The 20,273-nt window shown below is 57.3% G+C and overlaps 1 protein-coding gene across 7 annotated transcripts in view; it reads right to left on the minus strand.

Annotated features, from left to right (window-relative positions):
* CA5A (carbonic anhydrase 5A) overlaps window positions 1-20,273 on the minus strand; it is a 45,646-nt gene that overhangs the window by 17,153 nt on the left and 8,220 nt on the right. For 2 of the 7 annotated variants that reach the window (XM_019412964.2, XM_053906743.1), the window contains exons 1-2: window positions 15,926-16,684; window positions 12,445-12,642 (exon numbers count right to left, since the gene is read on the minus strand). In XM_019412964.2, coding sequence (XP_019268509.2) covers window positions 12,445-12,642; window positions 15,926-16,082 — 355 coding nt within the window. In that variant the 5' untranslated portion in view covers window positions 16,083-16,684. Of the gene's footprint in view, window positions 1-12,444; window positions 12,643-15,925; window positions 16,685-20,273 lie in introns of those variants that run through there. The other 5 variants (XM_053906745.1, XM_053906744.1, XM_019412970.2 and 2 more) reach the window with 4 other exon arrangements.

A 20,273-nucleotide genomic window follows, 5' to 3' on the forward strand; every position in this document is an offset into this window, starting at 1 on the left:
GCGTATACAACACTGTAAGTCACGAGGTCTGAATGTACAGGTGCCCACGGCACACACAGCGTGAGGAGCCTCTCCGCAGGCGGGAAGGCAGGACGGATGGGAGAACCTCCCAGTGGGTTCGAATTGCAGGGCTTTAATGGAGATTTTCTGCGGCTGAAAGTACACAGGGGGATGATTTTTTCCCCGGAGGGGACATGATGCTCGGGCCCACTGGCCTTGTAGCTTTGGGTCGCATCGTCATTTACTAGGGGAGGTGAGGCAGGTTGCCGGTAATCCCAGCAGTGGGAGCTAGGATTTGAGCCCAGATCTCACACCAAATCTCACGCCTTTTCCACTTGATCCTTCGAAGCAGGAAACACGATCTGAGGAAATTACAGGACCACGAACTCGGGCAGCGGAAACCTTTGTGCTCGTTCCCGCCTGGTGTCCGTGGCCCGAGGGGCGTTTGCGGCACTGGCCAGCCAGAGACCTCGTGCCACCAAAGCACACCCATCAGTGACCAGGTGGCAAGCCTGAGGGGTGAGGGTGCATCCCACCAAAAACACCCGTGTAGAAAAATCTCCCGGGTTGTGAACCACAGAGAGCCAGGGGTGGGAAGCTGCTGCGGTGGGAGGGGCCTGTGGGAACGCCCACTACTCCTTTCTCAGCCCGTGAAGAGCTGTAGACTCAGACTTTCTCACCCTCCGCCCGTGGACGTGGCCTCACGCTCTCCCCTGAATTCTTCACCGAAGCAGCCTCCCGCCAGCGGCCTCCTGCCTATCTGCTTCCACAAGGGAATGAAAATGGAAACCCACCCTTCGGAATCCTGGGGCTCAGGCCCCCCTCAGAAAAGAAGGGTCCTCTTCAGCGGGGCCTCCGGGACAGGTAACTCCTTCATGCTGACATCTGACCCTCCGTAGGTGAACATCACTATCCTGGGCGGGCTGGGGACCAGGCGGGCTCATAACGCAAAGCCCAGAAGGCTGTGGCGCCTCCTAGCCTTGTCATATGCAAACACAGACAAGGAGATCAGCAAATGGTGAGCTGGTCTGAGAAGATAAGTGAGGGGAAGGAGGTGTGGGCACACAGAGGAGAGTATACTTTATAGCCTGGGCTGGGCTGGGGGGGCGGGGCCTGGGCTGGAGGGGCGGGGCATGCTGAGGCAGGCTGGCGGACACGCGTGGAATCTGCGTGGAATCTGGCCGTTTGGCCAACGCAGGGCTTGGTCTCCCTTTCGGCCTTTATGTGCACCTCAGGAAGAGTGAAACAGCAGGCCAGAAAGCACAATTTCTATTTTCAAGAACGCCCTAGGTCACCCGGCGACCCCAGCCCAGGCCTGCCTGAAGGTCCAGCCCCTTGGCTTGTGTAGCCAAACTCCACCCCCTTCCCTACCAGGAAAGTTAGGAACTCAACTTACGGCTGCAGCTCTGGATAAAATAACCTCAAAATGACTTTTCATAAAGACAGTGTACTGTCAGGGTAATTACCTTTAATTAGACAACGTTAAAGAGCAAGCCTAATTCGTGAGCTGGGGGCCTTTCGCTTGCCAGGCCCCACGCCCCAGACTTGGGCATCAGTGGGCTGTTTTGCACCCAGCTGTCTCCCTGGGCAGGGGCATCGAGACGTGATCGGGGAATTACACCAGCAGCAGCCAGACCCTCCAAACACCCCGAGGAAGCTGGCCCCATGCTGAAATCTGCTGTCCCCAGATGCTATGGTCTCGGTGCTTACAGCCGTCGCCCTTAATAGCCATCTATTTGTAGTTCGGTGCTTTTACCAAGATAAGCAGGCTTTTGGCAGGCACGGCTGTTTTAAGGCTTAAAATAAGTACAAGAGAAGTTTAAGATGCTCTAATTAGTTAACACTGAAAATAACACAACATCGCCAAGTATCAGCCTGTTCTTGGTGCCACCCTGGGATCTAACGAACATTCCGAAGCTGTGACACACGAGAGCTAAGAGTTTGCATGTGTTCCCTGGACCAGGAAGACCTCTGTCATTCTCTCAGCAAGTGGGAACCTCAGCTGGCGGCCAGCACACCATCCGTGCTCCAGCAGCACAACCCCACCCCCTAGGATCCTGCATAAAGGGAATCCAGATTGCTCTCTGGTAGTTACGCTCTAAGGTCATCACATATTGGCTCCAGTTTTAGGGTTTTTTAAAAATTGTTTTCAAGGTTTATTCATTTTTCAGAGGCAGAGAAAGATAGAGCATGGCAGGGGGGCGGCTAGGGGCAGAGAGAGAGAGAGAAGGAGACACAGAATCCGAAGCAGGCTCCAGGCCCCGAGCTGTCAGCACAGAGACCGACGCGGGGCTCGAACTCACAAAACACGAGATCATGACCCGAGCCCAAGTCAGACGTTTAACCGACTGAGCCGCCCAGGCGCCCCCCTTTGCATAGGCTCTTTTGTTTCTCTGAATCTCAAGACAATGACACCTACTTCGTGGGCACACGGTGAGCATCAAATACAGGAATGCTTACAAAACGCCCCCGGACACGGCCCCTGGAGCCCAGAAGGGGCTCTACAGGTGGTTGCACTTTCCGTTATAATTACTGGTATTGCTGTCATTACTAAAAATATCATCACCATCATCATCACCATCAAAGCAGAGATACGCAGAGACATGAAGCCGCCACTGTCACTCCCCAGAGAGGACCCCCAGACCTCGACGGGCAAACACACTTAAAGTGTCCGTTAGAAGGGGCTGGGCCAGCCCCCGAAGCACAGAAGAAGTCGACGTGCCTACGATGCACCGCACCCTCTACGAAGCACTGGGGACCGAGAGGGAACGAGACAGATGGGGCCCTGTCCTCTCGGAGCTCGGAATCCGCAGGGACAGGCAGTCAGAAAATGCGTAGTGAGCGCGAGCAGTTAGGGGCGTCGTGGCGGGCACGAGGGGTGCTCTGGGGCCCTACTCCGAGCACCACAGCGGGCCTCCCTGAGGAAGTGGGGCTTCCGCTGAGCCCCAAAGATGGAGACAAAGAACAATTCTAGGCAGAAAGCAACAAGAGGCAGGGTGGACGGGAGGGAGAGAGAGCGGGCCACCGAGGCAGCACAGACGGAGAGTCCGAGGGGCTGCGGCGTGGGGTCTGCACGGGGCGCGAAGGGGCAGGTGCGGCAGAGGCCAAGCCGGGCACTGTTGTCAACAGACCGAGTGTTCCTGTCTTTAAAAGCAGACGCGTCACTCAGGGTTTGCCCAATGCCATCAAGTGTTTGATTCCTCAACTGCCCTGGCCTGACTCCAAACTGTCCTCCCGGGAAGGTGTGCAAGGGGGACACGTGCCTGGGTGTGGGCTCGAGCCCCTTCCCAGACAGTGTCCCCTCTCCCGGACGTGTCCCAGGGGTCCACTGGCTCAGAAGGCCCTAAAATCATCCTCCCGAGGCCTCCCCGTGGCTCCTCGCAAGTCCCTCCTCTTCCTCCCCGCCCCCCAGGGGTCTCCCCCCTCCCCAGCCCCTCCCAGATGGTCTCCCCTCCTCCTCCTCCCCCTACGCCCCTCCAGGCCGCACGTTCTGTATATTCTCTACAACTGGCCCTCTTCCTCTTGGAGATCTCCTTCTGTCCCACACACCCCTCCTTCCGCCGCCCTGAGGGCCACACAGGGTTCCCGGGAGGGCGCCAGCCGGAGGAGGGCGCGTGGGGAGGGGTGCGGGATGGGCGGGGGCTTGCACTCAGCACCCTTGACGTGGGTCACCTTTCCAATTTACCTTTCCGTGTACGTCCCAACTCGAGATGTCCTTGCGAGGGCGGACGGCGCCTTGGGCCCTCAGGGCTGCACCGGCTCGTGGAGTCCTTACCGGAACTTTGCCGAGAGATCACGGCAGGACCTCTCTGCCGCGGACGTCCAACCGGAGCTTCTTGGGCACAGCAAGAACGATTAATTCCTGGGTGCCCCTCAGAAGCAGCGGTCAGTGGCGTTCCAGCGACGGAGAGCAGCTACCACACTGGGCATTACGATGTGACAGGTGGTCCGGTGAGGATCCCCCTCCCATTTCCAGGTTGATTCCCGTTAAGTGGAGCGTTTTGTCAGACAACTGCCCTCGACACCAAGGGCAAGGCCATGACGGACCCACGGGAGTGGTCGGGGAGGGTTGGACCAGACGGGGGCTCAGACTTGCCACGTTGGCTGGGAGCTCCCCTCGGCCCCTGGGCACATAATCTGTTCCCAAGCCTGAGGAGCTGGTGGTCTGGACAGATGCAGGGAGGAGGAGGAGGAGGAGGAGGAGGAGGAGGAGGAGGAGGAGGGCGTGTGGGAGGGCTGCCCCAGCCCTGTGCAAATGAGTCTCAGTCTCAGGGGAGGGAGGGTGTGTGTGGAGAAGAAAGAAAGAAGGATGAATGCAGGGAGGAGAGAGGGCAGGCTGGAGCGGGGCAAGGAGGTGGCGGGGAGGAGGAGAGGGCAGAAGGATGGCTCTGGGTTCTCGGGCCTTCCCAGGCAGGGCTCTCATTCCCGCTGAGAACCACAGAATGCAAGCCCGGAGAACCACACTCCACCTGACCCGCAAACAAACGACTGCCTCTGCCCTCCCAAAACCCGTGCCCAGGGACCAAGGGAGGAGACAGCAGATAGATGAGGAACGAAGGTGGAAAGAACTCGAACTGGATAGACCGCCTACAAATTTGCGGGACAAGATAACTGCTCTGGGACATTTCAGCTCCATCAAGGCGGGACTGTGGTCAGTGCAGCCACACGCCTCTCCGTGAGGCCCAGGACCCCCTCCCGGAGTCCCCTCCTCCCCCAGGGCAGAAGCTTGGAACTACCTCCCCCCTCCCTGCAGGCGCCTCGCCTCCCGCAGCAGGTGGAAAGGTCTCCGGGACTCGGGTCCTGAGTGGGACGATGCCGGGGACAGAGAGATAGCAGAGTGGTTCCTGCTGCCGTGTTCCTGACCCGACTCCGGGCCCCATCTCCCGCCTGCCTTCCCGGGAGGGAGCCCCGGATTCTCCCAGGCAGCTCCGTTTTGGCTTGTGTGACTCGAGTCAGCTTCTCTGGCTCGCACCTGACGGTCCCCACGGGTGGAAGTGAAGTCTGCAGACCTCACCGCTCGGCGGGCCTGCCTCCACTCCAGGAGCCAATGTCCACTGAGCGCCTGCTGTGTGCACTGGGTGCTGATCTCAGTGGTGAGTGGCCTCGCGCTCAAGGACCTGGGCCCAGCTGGGATCTCTTGGCACTGGCCGTGGTTACCCACTGTGCTTTGGGGGATAAAAGGCTGTCGTTGGCCCCACTTTACAAGTGACTTAAAATTCACTTTGACGTTGGAAGGAGCGTTAATGTACCTGCGGCTCTGGCGCCCGACGCCTCAAACTGCCCATCACTGTCCTTGCAAGTGAGGGACCCCCCACACGGGCAGCTGACACGTCAGGATGCCGCCGACCCGCCAGCAGTTCCAGATTTTCTCCTTCCGCCAGCTGAGTGGGTCACACGGAGTCCCCCGTGGTCAGAAAAGGCCAGACCCCGCCTGGCCGACGGCGGCTTCTCCGCCGTCTCCGTGCTCCCCCTAGTGGAAGACGTTAGACGCGCACATGGCCCGAGCCCCGCTTGGGTCATTTCATTCTGAACAAAGGCAACAACTATCATCGAATTGTTAATTCAGCTCCCAGAGCGCCAAGTGCTTCCCGGAGCCCTCCTTAATTCCTCCGGAGCCAGGCGGACCTTCCCTTTACAGGGAAGACTTCCCTTTACAGAAGGAGACTGAGGGTCAGAGAGGACCAAGGATCAGAGAGTTTAGGCGGCTTGGTAGAGCTGACGGCCTGCTCCCTCCGCACGCTTCTCTCTCTCTCTCTTTCTGCCCCACAGCAGGACCCTCACCCCCATGCTGTACTCCCCCTGCACCTTCAGGAATACTTGTGTGGCCTCTGGGTGCAGAGACGCAGCACAGGGGCCTGGCCCCCACAGGACACGGGTCTAGCGTGTGGGACAGAGGTGATTTCCCCTCTGTGGCCTATCTCCCCCCCCCCCCCCACTCCACCTAGACAGGTGCACGGGGTGGGAACAGGGATAGGGCAGCAGGGCACCTGGCCTCCCTGGCGTCAGGCTCTACCCTGCAAGGCTGCAGAGCCCTGGCTCCTTTTCTGTGGACGGCGAGCACGGCGTGGGGTTTGGAAACAGCCCTCGGCTGAATGTTGGATAAGGGCGTCCCCTCTCCACATGTGGGAACATTTTCTATTTTTGGGGGGTAATTGCCAGGATCAAAGGGGATAAAAGCTGTACCCCGCTCAGCACATGGCTTTGCCACACGAGGAGCACCCGGCCACGTCCAGCAGCAGCATCGACTATGGGTCACTGAACACGCGTCTCTTTCGCGGCCTCTGAGCGCCCATCTGGCAGACTGGGCGGGTGCTGTCACCCCTTCCAGAAGGATCGTCCCTCGGGACTGGGGCAAGAGGGCTTCCCGGGAGAGGAGGTGTGTGTGGGGGGAGAGGAGGCCGACGACGGGCCCTGCCTTTGCCGACTTTCCTCCCTCGCTCCCTCTGCTGCCAGGAAGCTCTCTCCCTCCAGCGCCCCTGCACCAGCCCCCACGGCCCCGGGCCCGGGCCGTCAGCTGCTTCTCCAATCCCTTGGAATGCCCCGCTGTCTCCACCTGTCATACATCATCCCTGGCTGGCGCTAATCTCGAAGCGTGAGTATTCCTCGCCCTCTGGAAAAAACTGCTGGACCCTTCTACGCTGACGGAGAATGTTCTCGGCCTCCCGGTTATGTTTCTGTCTGAGTTTCTGGCGGTCACCTGTTTGCATAACCGGACCTGGGTGATCACAGATCCCGCAAAATTACTTCTACGGCGAGTGCCTTCCCCGCTCACTTCCTTTCCTGCTCGTGGGGCACTTCCTTGCCGTCGATCCAGTGTTTTTTTGAGTTGTGGGACTGTCTCCTTTTTCTCATTTTCTTGCCGCAAACGGGTTTTAACGGGCTCCAGTCTTCAGCTGCGTTTTTCATTTCCTTTGCTCCTGGCAGTTCCCAATTTCCAGTGGCGGTGAGCAAAGAGGATGGGAGAATGTGGAAACAGGGAGAGAGCCTGGGAATCGAGCTGGGGGTGGGGGGGGTGTGGGGCATGTGAAATTGAGGAGGAGAGAGAGAAAGGAAACTGGGTTTTTGGGAAAATGACAAGTAAAGTAAAACCAGATTGGCCTGGGTGGACACGAGCCACGGGGGGAATTATCTAGTAATTTATATGGCCAGAGAGAGACACCCAGATAATTCTTTCGGTCTGTGGTGGTGGGGGGGGGGGGAGGGGGGTGGCGAGTCCCTTTGGATCAGATTGAGAAGGTGGTGCCGAAGCCAGAAAGTGAGGGTCAGGCCCAGGTCAACGCACAGGCCTGGCTGCATCAGGGCGCAATGGTCTTGAACGCTGACGGCCGCCTGACTCGGGTGGGCCGGGGTCAGTGCAGGGTCAACAGCAAGCATGCCAGGCCCGGTGGAGAGAGCTCGGGGTGCACCTCCCAGCCCCGGCCACCCTCTCTTCTGGGCACAGCACCTCGCTGCAGGGCGGGCTCGTCCTCCGTCACCGCGGTGCGCTCCAGCCGCCACGCGGGGCTTTGAGGATCAGCCCCGGGCCCGAGCTGTGATCGCCGGGGCAGGGGCGCTGTCTCTCCAAACCGCTCAATCCGGAGGGTGAACCAGAACGGCAGGTGCGTCTCTGGCCCGGGATGACCCCACCAGAGCGGAGCAGGGGCCCCAGGGAGGATTCAGCTTCCTCCCACCTTCCGTTCCATTCCTTCCATTCCTTCTGTGGGCCGTCCACCACCTGACTCAGCCACAACCCGGACTTTTCAGGATCTGAGCCGATACGTTTCCCCTTGTTCGCTTCGGCCAGTCTGAGTCGAGTCTCTGCCACGTGCAACGGTCTTAGCCAGTACAGACGAGGCCTCGCTTGGAGAGCCCACGAGAGCTCAGAGGCAGCAGGGACTGTGGGGGGGGGGCCTGGGACAGTGACGCGTGGGACCGACTGGAACTGGGCCCTGGGAGATGGCCGAGTTCTCCTCCCCGCCTGGGATCAGTGACTGTTGGAGACTGAGGCCGGCCGTGCGGGAGTATTTACACCAGGGCAAGCGGGCAAAGCTGCCAATGGCTTCCGGTCCCTCCCCCGAGCCCTAGAGGGCCAGGTGCCAAACCCTTGCCAGCACGCCGCTGGCCAGGCTCACCTGGGCTCGGCTTCCCCGAGGACCCACCTGGGGTCTCCAGGCCCCGTGCTCTGACCGCCCACCTCTGTGGGTCAAGTGCAGCGTCCCCCCGGCCCTGGGCCTCGGGGACCCAGGCTGCCCCCGCATCGCATTTGAGCAGAAGGCGAAAGGAGGGAGGCGGCCGGTTCCCAGGTGACTCCCTTCCGTTTCTGCTCTCTCAACTCGGTCACTTTTTTTGGTCTTCTGTATTAGGGCTCTGGGAAACAAGGGGCGGAATTATCATTACTCAAACTGACTTAAGCAAAAAGAGAGATTTATTGGTCCGGGGGCTGCTTTGGCCTCAGGCACAGCTGCATTTAGAGGCTCCGACAAGGGCCTCAGGCCTCAAGTTTCCTCGCCCCTCTTGGCTTTGCTCTCCCCTGAAGACCGGCGGGCCCGGCTCCCGGCTGCCCCCGCACAACACAGGCGGGAAGGGATTCTCTTCCAACGCCTCCCAGGGGAGCTCTGGCGCTCAGCGGTCTGACCGGGGTCGCACGCCCGCCCCGGGACAGATCCCGGAAGCAGAGAGAGGCTGCCGGGGCTGGCCGTGCCCAATTCTGAGTTACTCTTGGGGTAAAAATTCCAGAGATTGAAATTCTTGACCAAGAGGAGGCCGTGCGCGGTGACTCGGGGGATAATTACGACCTGTGATAGCCTCGTTCTCCAGCCTCGAACCTGAGCCTGAGCTGCCGTGGGGTTCAGAAACATCTAGAGCCCAAGTCACAGGTGCTGTTAAGACGCCCATACAGAAATAACAGCAACAACCTCACCCTGGAAGCATCACAGAGACGTCGCCGCTCTGCCTGTCAGGGCAGTCGGGCGTGGGCTTGGCCGGCACCCTGAGCAGCTGCTGGCTCTCTGGGGACCTGACCACGAGCCCAGGACCTTCTCCCCATGTGCCACGTGGGGCCAGCGCCTTGGCTTCACGCCCGACCTCTGTGGATGTTGGGTGCAGATTTTTCCCAGAGAGAGGTCACGCTTGTGAAGTTCCCTGCTCTGGAGAGCACAGAATCCCGTCGTGCGGGCTCTGTGACTTCTGGCCACGGACGTCTCTGCACCTCATTTTTCTTATCTGTCAAATGGGAGCCAACACCCATCTCAGCAATCCTCAGGAGTACTCAAGTTTCTGCAAGCAAAGCGTTGCCAAGGAGAAGGGTCCAGCAAACAGCGGATGCGGTGACTCCGGTGGGCTTTCCAAGCAGCAGGAACTGGGTTTGAACATGACCCTCCACTCGCTGTGCTCGACCTTGAATGAGCCACGTCTCTGGGCCTCGGTCCTTGAGGAGAATGAGGAGACAGACGCTGTCCGCTGTGGTGTCTGCTTAGGGCCATGCTGTTATCCATTGGATGGAGGTACTTTTTTTTTTTAACGTTTATTTATTTTTGAGACAGAGAGAGACAGAGCATGAACGGGGGAGGGGCAGAGAGAGAGGGAGACACAGAATCGGAAACAGGCTCCAGGCTCTGAGCCGTCAGCCCGGAGCCCGACGCGGGGCTCGAACTCACGGACCGCGAGATCGTGACCTGAGCCGAAGTCGGACGCTTAACCGACTGAGCCACCCAGGCGCCCCTGGAGGTACTTTTGAAAGAGGATGTTCACTCGTCTGTGCGGCAAAGCTTCCACCTTCTAGAAACAGCATCGCAATTTACCCTGGGACCACCGCTTCCCGGAGCATGTGGTCTCGGTGAGGCTATCACTCGGCGTTACAGGTGCTCCACTGACCAGCCACTGACGAGGTGCCACGTTCAGCCACCACACCCTTTCCCCTGGGAATCTGAACAATTTTTGTCAAATGTATCCTAACGATACACAGGCAGAATTCCTAAGTGACCTTCGACGCTTTTTGTGTTTTATGACTGAAAGGAAAATAAACCTATGTAGATATCAGTAAGACCCATAACTGCACATAATAATTATATGGGAGGAGTATGAATTCTAGAGGAACTCATCCACAACCATATCTGTTTTTCCCAAAATGATTACTACATTCACATAACTAATAACCAAGCAACGGAAAGTTCAGGAACTATTATTCTTTGCTCAGTCTTTTCAACTTGCTGCATAAGGGGCATCTGGCTGCCTCGGTCAGTAGAGCATGAGGCTCTTGATCTTGGAGTCGTGAGTTCAAGTTCCACATTGTGGGTAGAGTTTACTTCAAAATAAACCGGGGCACCTGGGTGGCTCAGTCGGTTTCGCGTCCGACTTCAGCTCAGGTCATGATCTCACAGTTGACGGGTTTGAGCCCCGCGCCGGGCTCTGTGCTGACGGCTCGGAGCCTGGAGCCTGCTTCGGATCCTGTGTCTTCTTCTCTCTCTGCCCCTCCCCCGCTCACGCTCTGTCTCTGTCTCTCAAAGATAAACATAAAAAAAATGTGTTTTAAAAAAACAAAAGCGATGAAGTTGCTGCACAAAAATTTTTAAAAATGGTACAAACCACACTGAACCTGGAAATTCAATTTTGGTTGCTCCTTGGGAATCCGGACTTGGAAGAGACCAGCGAGGGCACAGAAGGCGGCCCACCGAGTAGGTGAGCACACACATCGCTATGCCGGGCAGCTCCTGTGCTTTCTAGGGTCTCAGAACACAGCTTCCCCTTCTCTCCTTTGAGCCCATCTCATCCTTCCCAGAAGTTCCTCTGTGCGTGCCTTGGCCAGAGTTGGCGTTTTGCCACCCCCCACCCCCTTGCCGGCCTGAGCGAACGCCATGTGAGAGGCGTGCCCGAGGGTCACGGTGAAGACCAACCTGGGGAAGCCCCCACCCCGCAGCCGCTCCGTCCATCGGAGGCAGGCCGGTTGAGGCTGGGCCTCCGCTCACCATCCAGCCCCTCTCCCGGGGCCCCCGGAAGGCCGGCACATGGGCTGCACGTGGCTCAGGGTGCCCGGAGTGGGGGCTGCGGCCGCTCGCACACTTCCAGGCCGGGTGACACGGAATCAGCGTCAGGACAGAGCCAGGACGCAGGGCTGACACCTCCCGGTGACGGCGGGAGCAGACTGACAGTCTAGGGCCGACGCTCGGCTCTAACGAAGGCTCCGCACGCCCTGCGCGAGGGCAAGGCCGCGAGCAAGCTCCCGCTCCGGCGTCCTGCTGCCGGTGACCCAGGAAGGCGGACTCAGGTCAGCAGCCAGGGCAGGTGGCAGCAGCCTGCTTCGGGAGCTGGTCCGTGCGACGCCGGGAGCGAGGCCTCGTTTCTTCCTCCAACAGCCTTTGAGGCGGGCGCCCTGCTCCCCACTCCCGAGGGGAGAATTGAGGCTCCTTTGCTCCCTTAACTCCTCATTCGAGGTTCATCCACCAGTTTACTGAGCACCTGTGACGCTCAGCATAAACTAGAGGTCTTGCCCTCCTGGGCCTGGCGTCCTCGCAGGGCGATGATGGGGAAGTAAGATGACTGGGTGCGTGGAAGGGGATGGGCTGAGGGCTGGCCCACGAGGCACCTGGGACTGGGGGCTGGGCCGGGGGTCCCCAGATTCGAGCGCTCCCAAGACTCAGCGTAGAGCCGTACGCGTGGCTAAGATTTATTACAGCGAAACGACGCAAGCACATTCTGTAGACGGCGCTGCCTGGAGGAAACCAGGCGCCGGCCTCCAGAGCCCTCTCTCGTGGAGTCACACGGGACACACCGGGTCCCCCCAGCATTGAGCCGTGACAACACGTGTGAAGTCACGTCCACCAGGGAAGCCGGTGAGAGGCCTGCTGCCTAAGGTTTCCACTGGGGGCTGGCCGCGTAGCACCCTCTGCCCGTCCGCGCGACAACCCCGGCTCCCAGAAGGAAGACGGGCGTGCGGCATACACAGGGTTTACGACGATACCGGCAGGTGCTGAAGGAAGGCCAGACGGAATCCGGCAGCAGTCCCGACGGAAAGCAGGGGTGGAAGGCAGCTTCCCAGACCTCACGGAGTCCCTGCTCCGTCCCCTGTGCCTCACAGCCGCTGGGCGTCCTCTGGGCAGGGACCAGCGAGGGGCCCGGCTCTGGACGGCCTGCCTCGGCCTTGGTACAATTTCATTCTGCCTCCCCTTGCGGGCCCCGCCCCCACCGCGCCTCTCTCCCCGACCTGCTCCGCTCTCCTCTGTGACCTGCCGTACATGTGCGTTTCTCTTGGCACATCGTTTCTTCCCGACCGGCCCCCAGGATGTGCAGCAAAGCCGTGCAAGTGTCGGGCGTGGGCGTCATAATCCTTCAAGTGAGCGTCACCTCCCTGCCCTGCGACGCTGAGATGCCTCTGTTCTTTGCCCCCATACACCACGTGTCAGCAAAGCCCCGGTCCCCTTCTCTGCCCAGCCCGTAGCCTGGCTGTGACAGGCCCCGGCCCCGGCTCACCTGACCCCTCAGTGGAGTCGTCGAACTCCACCTGGAAGAAGTAGCCGGTGTTCCAGACGTAGAGGCAGCTCTCCGCGGCGTAGGAGACCATGAGAGGCTTCAGTCGCGGGTCGTAGACGCTGTCCCTGCAGCGGATGTTGATGGGGGACTGCCGGGTGCCCCCTGGCACAGAGACGGGGCCCTTCCAGAGGGCGTGCCCTGGGGTAGAGAGAAGGAAGAGAAGGCCTCCACTGATGCACTGGAGTGATTGGTGCCTCAGGGCAGATGGCCTCGTCACAAACGGGGCCCCAGAGGAGCCAGGTCTCTGGAAACCGGCCCAACGCGGAGCCTGGGGGCCGCCAGATGCCCAGCAGCCCAACCCCGGCCCTGCACGCGGGGCCTTCGCTTCATCTCCTCGCTGAACCCTCCCCCCAAAACCGGCTTTCCCGCGCGGCATTGATCTGCTTTGGATCCGCGGTCATCGTCACGGTGTGGTCACAGGAAGTCCGTGCCCCCCCACCCCCACCCTGGGACTCCAGCCCACAGGGGTCACAGGAAGTCCGTGCCCCCCCCCCCCCAACGTGTTACATTTGCACACGGGGCTGCCAACCACGTGCACACAGTCTCTGTCCCCAGTGAAAGGGCGTTGCTCATGACCGTGCACCATGAGGTGAGGCTGCTTGGATCCTGAACGGGCTCCCAGGGCCTGTTCCTGGCGGCCATGTGCCTCCAAGGCGAGGGCCACGCAGCAAAGTAACTCTGGTCTTTGCCGACGCAGGTGTCTGACGGGAAGTGATCAAAGTAATACGGTATCTCCTTCTCGCTGACTCAACACCTCCCGCCGTGGGCCAAGCACCAGCCTCAGTGCCAGGAAGGACGCACTGAACAGATGTGGACCCGCCCCGCCGCCCGGCTGAGCCAAATCCGGGAAGCCTCGCGGATGCATCAGCCACAGGTGCCAGCTCACGTGTCCGAGAACTTGCCCCGAAGGGCCCGCGTGGGCCCTGTCTGCCACGGCCAGGGTGCGATGCCCCCGCCAGCACGGATGTCACCAATCCGGCCCGGGGAAGGGATGCGCTCCCTCGGCAAAAGGTAGCGCCCGTGGGTCCCGGGGCGTGGCCAGGGAATGTGGGATTGAGATGACTCTGGAACATTTTATAACGCTGTCAGTGTTCTCTCCAGGCCGAGCCACCGGTGACTTTCGGTCACACAGAGGTCCCCGCGGTTTCTCTGCCTGCGGTTCAGCAGCTGGCGGTCAACCGCAGTCGGGCAGCGGACGATCCCGCTTCTCACGTGCTATCGGGTCGCTGATGGCCTAAGGCTCGGTCACTCATCCCGCTTCACCTCATCGCCTGGGCGTTTCATCACCTCACGTCATCGCCAAAGTGAGGATAGTGCGGTAAGGCCGCGGTGACGTTACCTTGACTACGACGTTCCGGTTTTCTGTTTTATTATCGGTCCCGTTGTTCACCTCTGTGCCAAATTTACAGATTAAACTTACTGTAGCTATGCGCGTTTAGGAGAAAACAGTCTACATAAAGTTCCATCCCTTCTTTCCAGAATCCCAGGGGCTCTTGGAACGGCCCCTGGCCCCCGATAATACACTGGGGGGAGGGGGGGGGCGGGCGGTGTATTTAGTAACAAACTCTCTTTATCCCCCAAGGGAAATGTCCTGCCAAGTACCGACACACAAGACGCTAACATGAGGCACACACCTCTCAGGAAGCTCCAGTCTTCCTTGGGCGGAAGAGACCGTCCGACGTGGCGTTCTGAAATCGCCGTGGAGCCCTGGGGTTCCCCTGAAGGTAGTCTGAAGACCAGTTGACACAGAACGTTACTCTGTCCTGCACACGGGTGTGGGGATGTGCGAGGATGTGGTTGGTCATAGTTAGAGATTGGAGCCCACCTCACATTCCCCAAAAAGGAAGTGGTTCAATACGGAGGTATCGACGCTACGGCTCAAGGTGATAGTGACAACAGTCAGTGCCTGGGACGCGGTTCCCCGTTCTAGGCCGGTCCATCCCCGGCCTCCTCTCTGCCTCCCACGGCGCCGTGTGATAAGTACCGTGACTTCCCGGGGGTCAAGGGGGGAAGGCACCTGCCGAGGGGTCCGGAAGTGGCGGGGCCAGGGTTCCGGTCGAGGGGGCTTGATGTCCGTCCCGGTCACACCAAGCGTAAAAGAAGGGACGGTTGTGAGGATGTCTCCAGTCGAGTCGAGAACACCCAGGTGCAGATCGACGTGTCCAGTGGGGTCCGTGTTTGCTTCGGTGAGAAGCCTTGTGAATGCGTGGACCCGTTTCCCGTGCGTGGAGGAAAGCGTCAGAGGTCAGCCCTGAAGCACACCTAGCGGCGGCCTCTGGGAGCTGGGCTCGGAGGCCGGTCAGGTGTGAGCGCCTTTCCGTGTGGTCTGAAGTCTACAGGTAGGTCCAGGGCAGGGCCCAGCGTTTTACTTCCGGCTCCCGGTGCCGACCTTGCTGCCATCCCGGGCACCCACTCCGAGCCCGAGTCCGGAACGTTCACTGGGAGCCCACTGTGCACCGGGCTTTCTGCATGTGGTTCCGTGTCTACATGACCCAATGAGACAAGCGCTTCTCCCATTTTACAGGCAAGGAGACTGGGGCTCAGGGGGCATGAAAGCAGCCGGCCCCGCTCTCACCTCTGACAAGAGTCACTTGTCCCGAGTGACCACACTCAGGAGCCACTGAGAAGAAGCCCAAGCTCTTCCCACTGGCCAACCTGGACGGTGTGGATATTTTAGGAATGAAAATCAGGAGTGATCTCATCAGCCAGCCTTTTTTTTTTTTTTTTTTTTTTTGGACAGAGGAGAAATCTGAGACCCACAATGAGGGAGGTCGCAGAATGTTAAGGACACTGCCGTCAGGGTGCGGCTGACCCAGGGCAGTCTTTGGTTGGATGATGTGTTTGTTTTTTTAATTTTTTTTTTAACATTTATTTATTATTGAGAGACAGAGAGAGACAGAGCATGAGCAGGGGAGGGGCCGAGAGACAGAGAGACACAGAATCGGAAGCAGGCACCAGGCTCTGAACTGTCAGCACAGAGCCCGACGCGGGCCTCGAACTCACAAACCGTGAGATCATGAGCTGAGCCAAAGTCGGACGCTTAACCGAGGGAGCCACCCAGGTGCCCCTGGATAATGTGTTTACTGCACGTTTGCTGAGAATGGTCTCGGCCTGAGGGGTTCTGGAGCTCAAACGACTGGCTGGGACTGGTTGGCGGGGCTAATTTCTAGGAGGCTGGATGGTCCTAGTAACAACCCATCCCAGGGGGCACTTGCTAACTGTCTTCTTCTGAGGGTCTCACCCTCCTGATGGCCCCACGGAATGGAGCTGAAAGGAATTGTCCAAGTTCACCCACAGGAAAAGGAGACAGACCGGGAACCTGAACACCAGCAGGCCGGTTCTAACGCCTCTCATTTTGGAAGACGCTACAGAATTAGCCAAACATCAAAGTGCATCTGGGGAAATCTGAGGGCCCACTTACCAGTATCAGTCTGACTTCTCTGCACACAAGGACCCTGTGAGCACCTTCGCTCCGGCCTCAGCGGATGACGGCGGGGGGTCCCCCACATCCGCTTGACGGAGACGGAGAAATCGGATGACTTCCAAAGGCTCCTGCCCAACACCGGGGTCCTCAACATCTTCAAACTGCTCCCCTCAGAGCCCCGTAAACCCAGGGTGATCTTCCTACTCTCTGCTCTCACTTTGGTCTGGACGATCGTGGAACGGGGTCAGCCTACCTCTTTTTGTAGAACCTCACCCAACCCCCTGATCCCGAAGGTTAAATTTCAACCCGCGCCTGCCCCAGCTTCTGGACGATGCTCAGTTTGGCATAGGGGTGGGTGCCCCTCGACAGACCTGTGGCCTTCACCGTGGCCGGCCCCTCGGTTCGCTTCGATCTGGTAAACAGCAGAGTGTGCCGGGGAGTCAGGAGCACACAGTGGAGAGCCCAGTGCTCGTCCTGGCGAAGAGGGCAGGAGGCAAATAGGAGAGAGCAAAGGCCTTGTTCCTGGATGTTGACCCCTAGTTTGGAGCCGTGTCATATGCATGTAGGGCCAGGCACGAAGCCGTGCCGTGTGTGTGCGGAGGGAGTGGCAGGTTCCGGAGTGCAGGGACAGGAATTAGGCAAAGCACTGCCGAGGTGGAGGGGCAGGAGGGCAGATGACCCCTCTCTGCCAGGAACAAAGAGACATGACCTGATACAAATTTGTTCTGCCTAAAGTAACACGTCCTGGCTGGCCCAGGGCGCTCCCAGGTCACCGTGTCAGCATGGATCCTAATGCCCCCCTTTTCATGCACAAAGTATCGACACTGTGACGGCGAATCAGGCAGTCGCCCTGACTATACAACTGGCAATGTTCTCATGTGCCAGATAATAAAAAACCCCTACTTTGGACTAAACAGTAGTTTATTCCTCCTGACGCTTTTTACCTGTGAAACGGAGACTTCAGGGTGAATTGGGAATAATTGTAATTGGGGGGGGGTTAAGTGTGCAAACTTCAAAGGGTCAGGGATGTCATAACTTCTCATAGAATCCTGGACTCTTAGATCTGGAAAACCCCACAGAACAGGGGTTTGGAACCTTGGGTCCACGTGTGGGTTCCCAAGAACCCTGTTGGTCACGTGCACAGAATTTCGACCTGGTCTCTGGTGGCCCCTACGTCTGCCTGCCTTCCTTGCAACTCTGAAATACACGTGGTTTTCTTCCACAGAGGCATTCTGCAAGGGTACCTACCCTTGGGTAGCTTCATTCATTCATTCATTCATTCATTCATTCATTCGTGGACTTCTGCCCCAGTTCCCTCCTCTGTAAGGTAGGGAAATAATAGCACCAACTCCGCTATGTTGCCCTCAGGGTTTAACGAATCCATGACTAACGCACTTAGGAGAGAGGTATTTCTGTTACCGATGCCCAGGTCAGCCTTCCAGGCGTTCTAGGAGCTGGCTGAGCCCTGAAGGAAGGCGGGTTTCCCGGGCATCGGGGACCCTGTCAGCCAGCACTCCGTAGCCCCCTTTGCTCTGAAGGGCACGCCCTTGGCCGTGCTCAGCTACTCGGCCGTCCTCAGCCAGCCTATTTGAGGTAGAACGCCACACTGGCTGTCCCCGTGGTCCTGGGGTCTTCCCGTCCTTCCTGTAGCCACACGACAGAGCTCTGCTTTATCTAGAAAATACTGCCAACTGAGCCTGCCCCACGCAACCCTCCCAGCCGACTCAAACATCAGTTCAGCCACTATCACAGTAGAAACTGAAATGTCTGCCATCAAAAGAGATAGAGAAGCCGTTTACATGCATGTTATGAAAAATACTTCAAGTAGGTCAAAGGTGAAAAATGAATGCCTCTATCTTTTTGTGAACTGCACTCTGATAGCAGTTTCTTGTGGCTTTGTGGAAATCTCCACGACATAAAATCTTCTCTATTTTTTTTTTTTAATTTTTTTTTAACGTTTATTTATTTTTGAGACAGAGAGAGACAGAGCATGAATGGGGGAGGGGCAGAGAGAGAGGGAGACACAGAATCTGAAGCCGGCTGCAGGCTCCAGGCTCTGAGCCGTCAGCACAGAGCCTGACACGGGGCTTGAACCCATGAACCGCGAGATCATGACCCAAGCCAAGGTTGGACACTTAACCGACTGAGCCACCCAGGCGCCCCTATTTTTTTTTTTTTTTTTGTCTTATAAATGACACTGCGTGAACATCTTTGGAACTCCCACTTTTGACAACCGTGGGTCCGAGGACAAATGTATTAAAATAGTTGATACAAATGCCAACTTACTCTCTTCAGGGAGCGCACCATGTCCAATTGTCACCCACTTTCCTCGTATTTTGAGCCAAAGAACCTCATGTTTATCGAAACCAACGCCTTCTAATTCCTTAGTATCTCCTTTGCACGTAAAACACCAATCAGTGGCCTTCATATGATGTGTTGAAATTATCTGCCGGAACTGAACGTTTCTCATGGGGAGTCGTGATGGTTATTTTTCTGTCAATTTGGCTGAGCCACAGTGCCAAGATATTTGGTTGAACATTATCCTGAATGTTTCAGTGTAGATGTGTTTTTTCTTTTTAATGTTTATTTTTGAGAGACAGAGACAGAGCACGAATGGGGGAAGGGCAGAGAGAGAGGAAGACACAGAATCTGAAGCAGTTTCCGGGCTCTGAGCTCTCAGCACAGAGCCTGAAGTGGGGCTCGAACGGATGGACCGCGAGATCATGACCTGAGCCAAAGCTGGACGCTCAACTGACTGAGCCATCCAGGCGCCCTTCAGTGTAGACATTTTTTGGATGTGATTAACATTTAAGTCAGTGGACATGCTCCACTGTGGGCGGGCCTCATCCAATCAGTTGAAGGCCTGAACAGAACAAAGACTGACCTCCCCTGAGCAAGAGGGAATTCTGCCAGAGCCTCCCTTTGGGCTCTGCAGGTCTCCCCCAGGTCTCTGGCCTGCTGCTCCTCCCCCCCATCAGATTTTGGACTTGGCTAAGCCTCTCAGTCACGTGAGCCAACTCCAGACTGTCCTTCAAAGTGCAGGAAGAAAAGATAGGAATTTCTATCGTTATTTCCTCTCTCACTGGTCATAACTTCTATTTTACATGTTTAATAGAGCACACAGTAATCGTACCTAACACACAGGAATGATTTATTCGTAAATACATATGTGTTGGAGGACCATGCCAAAAGCTTTTTATAGAGCAGTGTGTGATCAAAGTGCGGAGCTCGCTCTTGTGTGAGACGCCTCGAATTTCTTGGCATCACTCTCTCCAGAGAGGGCTTTATTCTTACGTGATAGAAATTCACATTCATTCCTAAATGGAACTGAATGCTCTCCAAAGTACTTTAAGATCTCCAAATGATACATACACTGTCCGTAAAGAAATTCTGTTCTAGTTGGGGGAAAAAAAAAAAAGAAGAAGGAAATAGGAAAAAATGCTGATTGGACAAAAATCTTGCAAATACATGCGAGTTTCCACGTGCATTTTGTCCACAGTAATCTCTTTTGTTCTCCAGGGATTTTTTTTTATGGTACAATTTTGGGCACACGCTTTTATTGATTTTATGGATTTGTAAACCTGTTTCCGTGATCTGAGCAGCCAAGGGGATGCTTTGTAGTGGAAATCTCTTGTTCACAAGGATGTTGAAACTCAGCAGTGCTATTGAGATATTCACCACCTGCCTGGCTTAGTTACACCATCTCCTGAGTCAAATGAAAATCAATGGATCAAAGGTGCCTGGGAGCCCAAGAGAAACACTTTCTCCTCTTTGTTGAAACATACTCAACCTTTCCTTCTGGAAAGTACAAATCAACAGCTCCCGGGAGAAAAGAAACAACCATTGGACAGACATCAATGTTGACACCACTGCTCACATGGGCTTGGGTGCCGCTTTTGGGTCTCGTGAGAGCCCTGGGACACTCGTGCTAGGGGCAGATGCTGTGTACGCCTGCCTGACACCTGGTCCCTTTCCTCTGATAACGTCACCCGAGTCTTCCCGGGGACACTAGCCCTCCCCCACTGGCCATCCGTGGGACTCAGGTCAAGCTGACCCCATCCCTGATGTATCTCGGGTTTGGCCAACCAGAGGGAAGGTCATTTACAGGTAACCTGAACTGACCAATCAGTGTTAACTCCGGAAGTTTCGCTGCAATTATGGGGAAAGAGACTTAGACTGGTAAGGTGTGCGCCGTGTGCAGTTGCTGGGAACTCTTCTTGAGACCTTGCTCAAGAATGGAGACAAAGTGAGCCCCGGGGCCGGAAGGCCGGAAAAGGAGAGAGGGACGGAGACCGTGACAGGGTACCTGACATTGCCTCAGCCAAGCAATTTCCATTCCCGTATC

The sequence above is a fragment of the Panthera pardus genome, unplaced genomic scaffold, assembly GCF_024362965.1.
Source record: "Panthera pardus isolate Hobbes unplaced genomic scaffold, ASM2436296v1 HiC_scaffold_19, whole genome shotgun sequence".
NCBI lineage: Eukaryota > Metazoa > Chordata > Mammalia > Carnivora > Felidae > Panthera > Panthera pardus.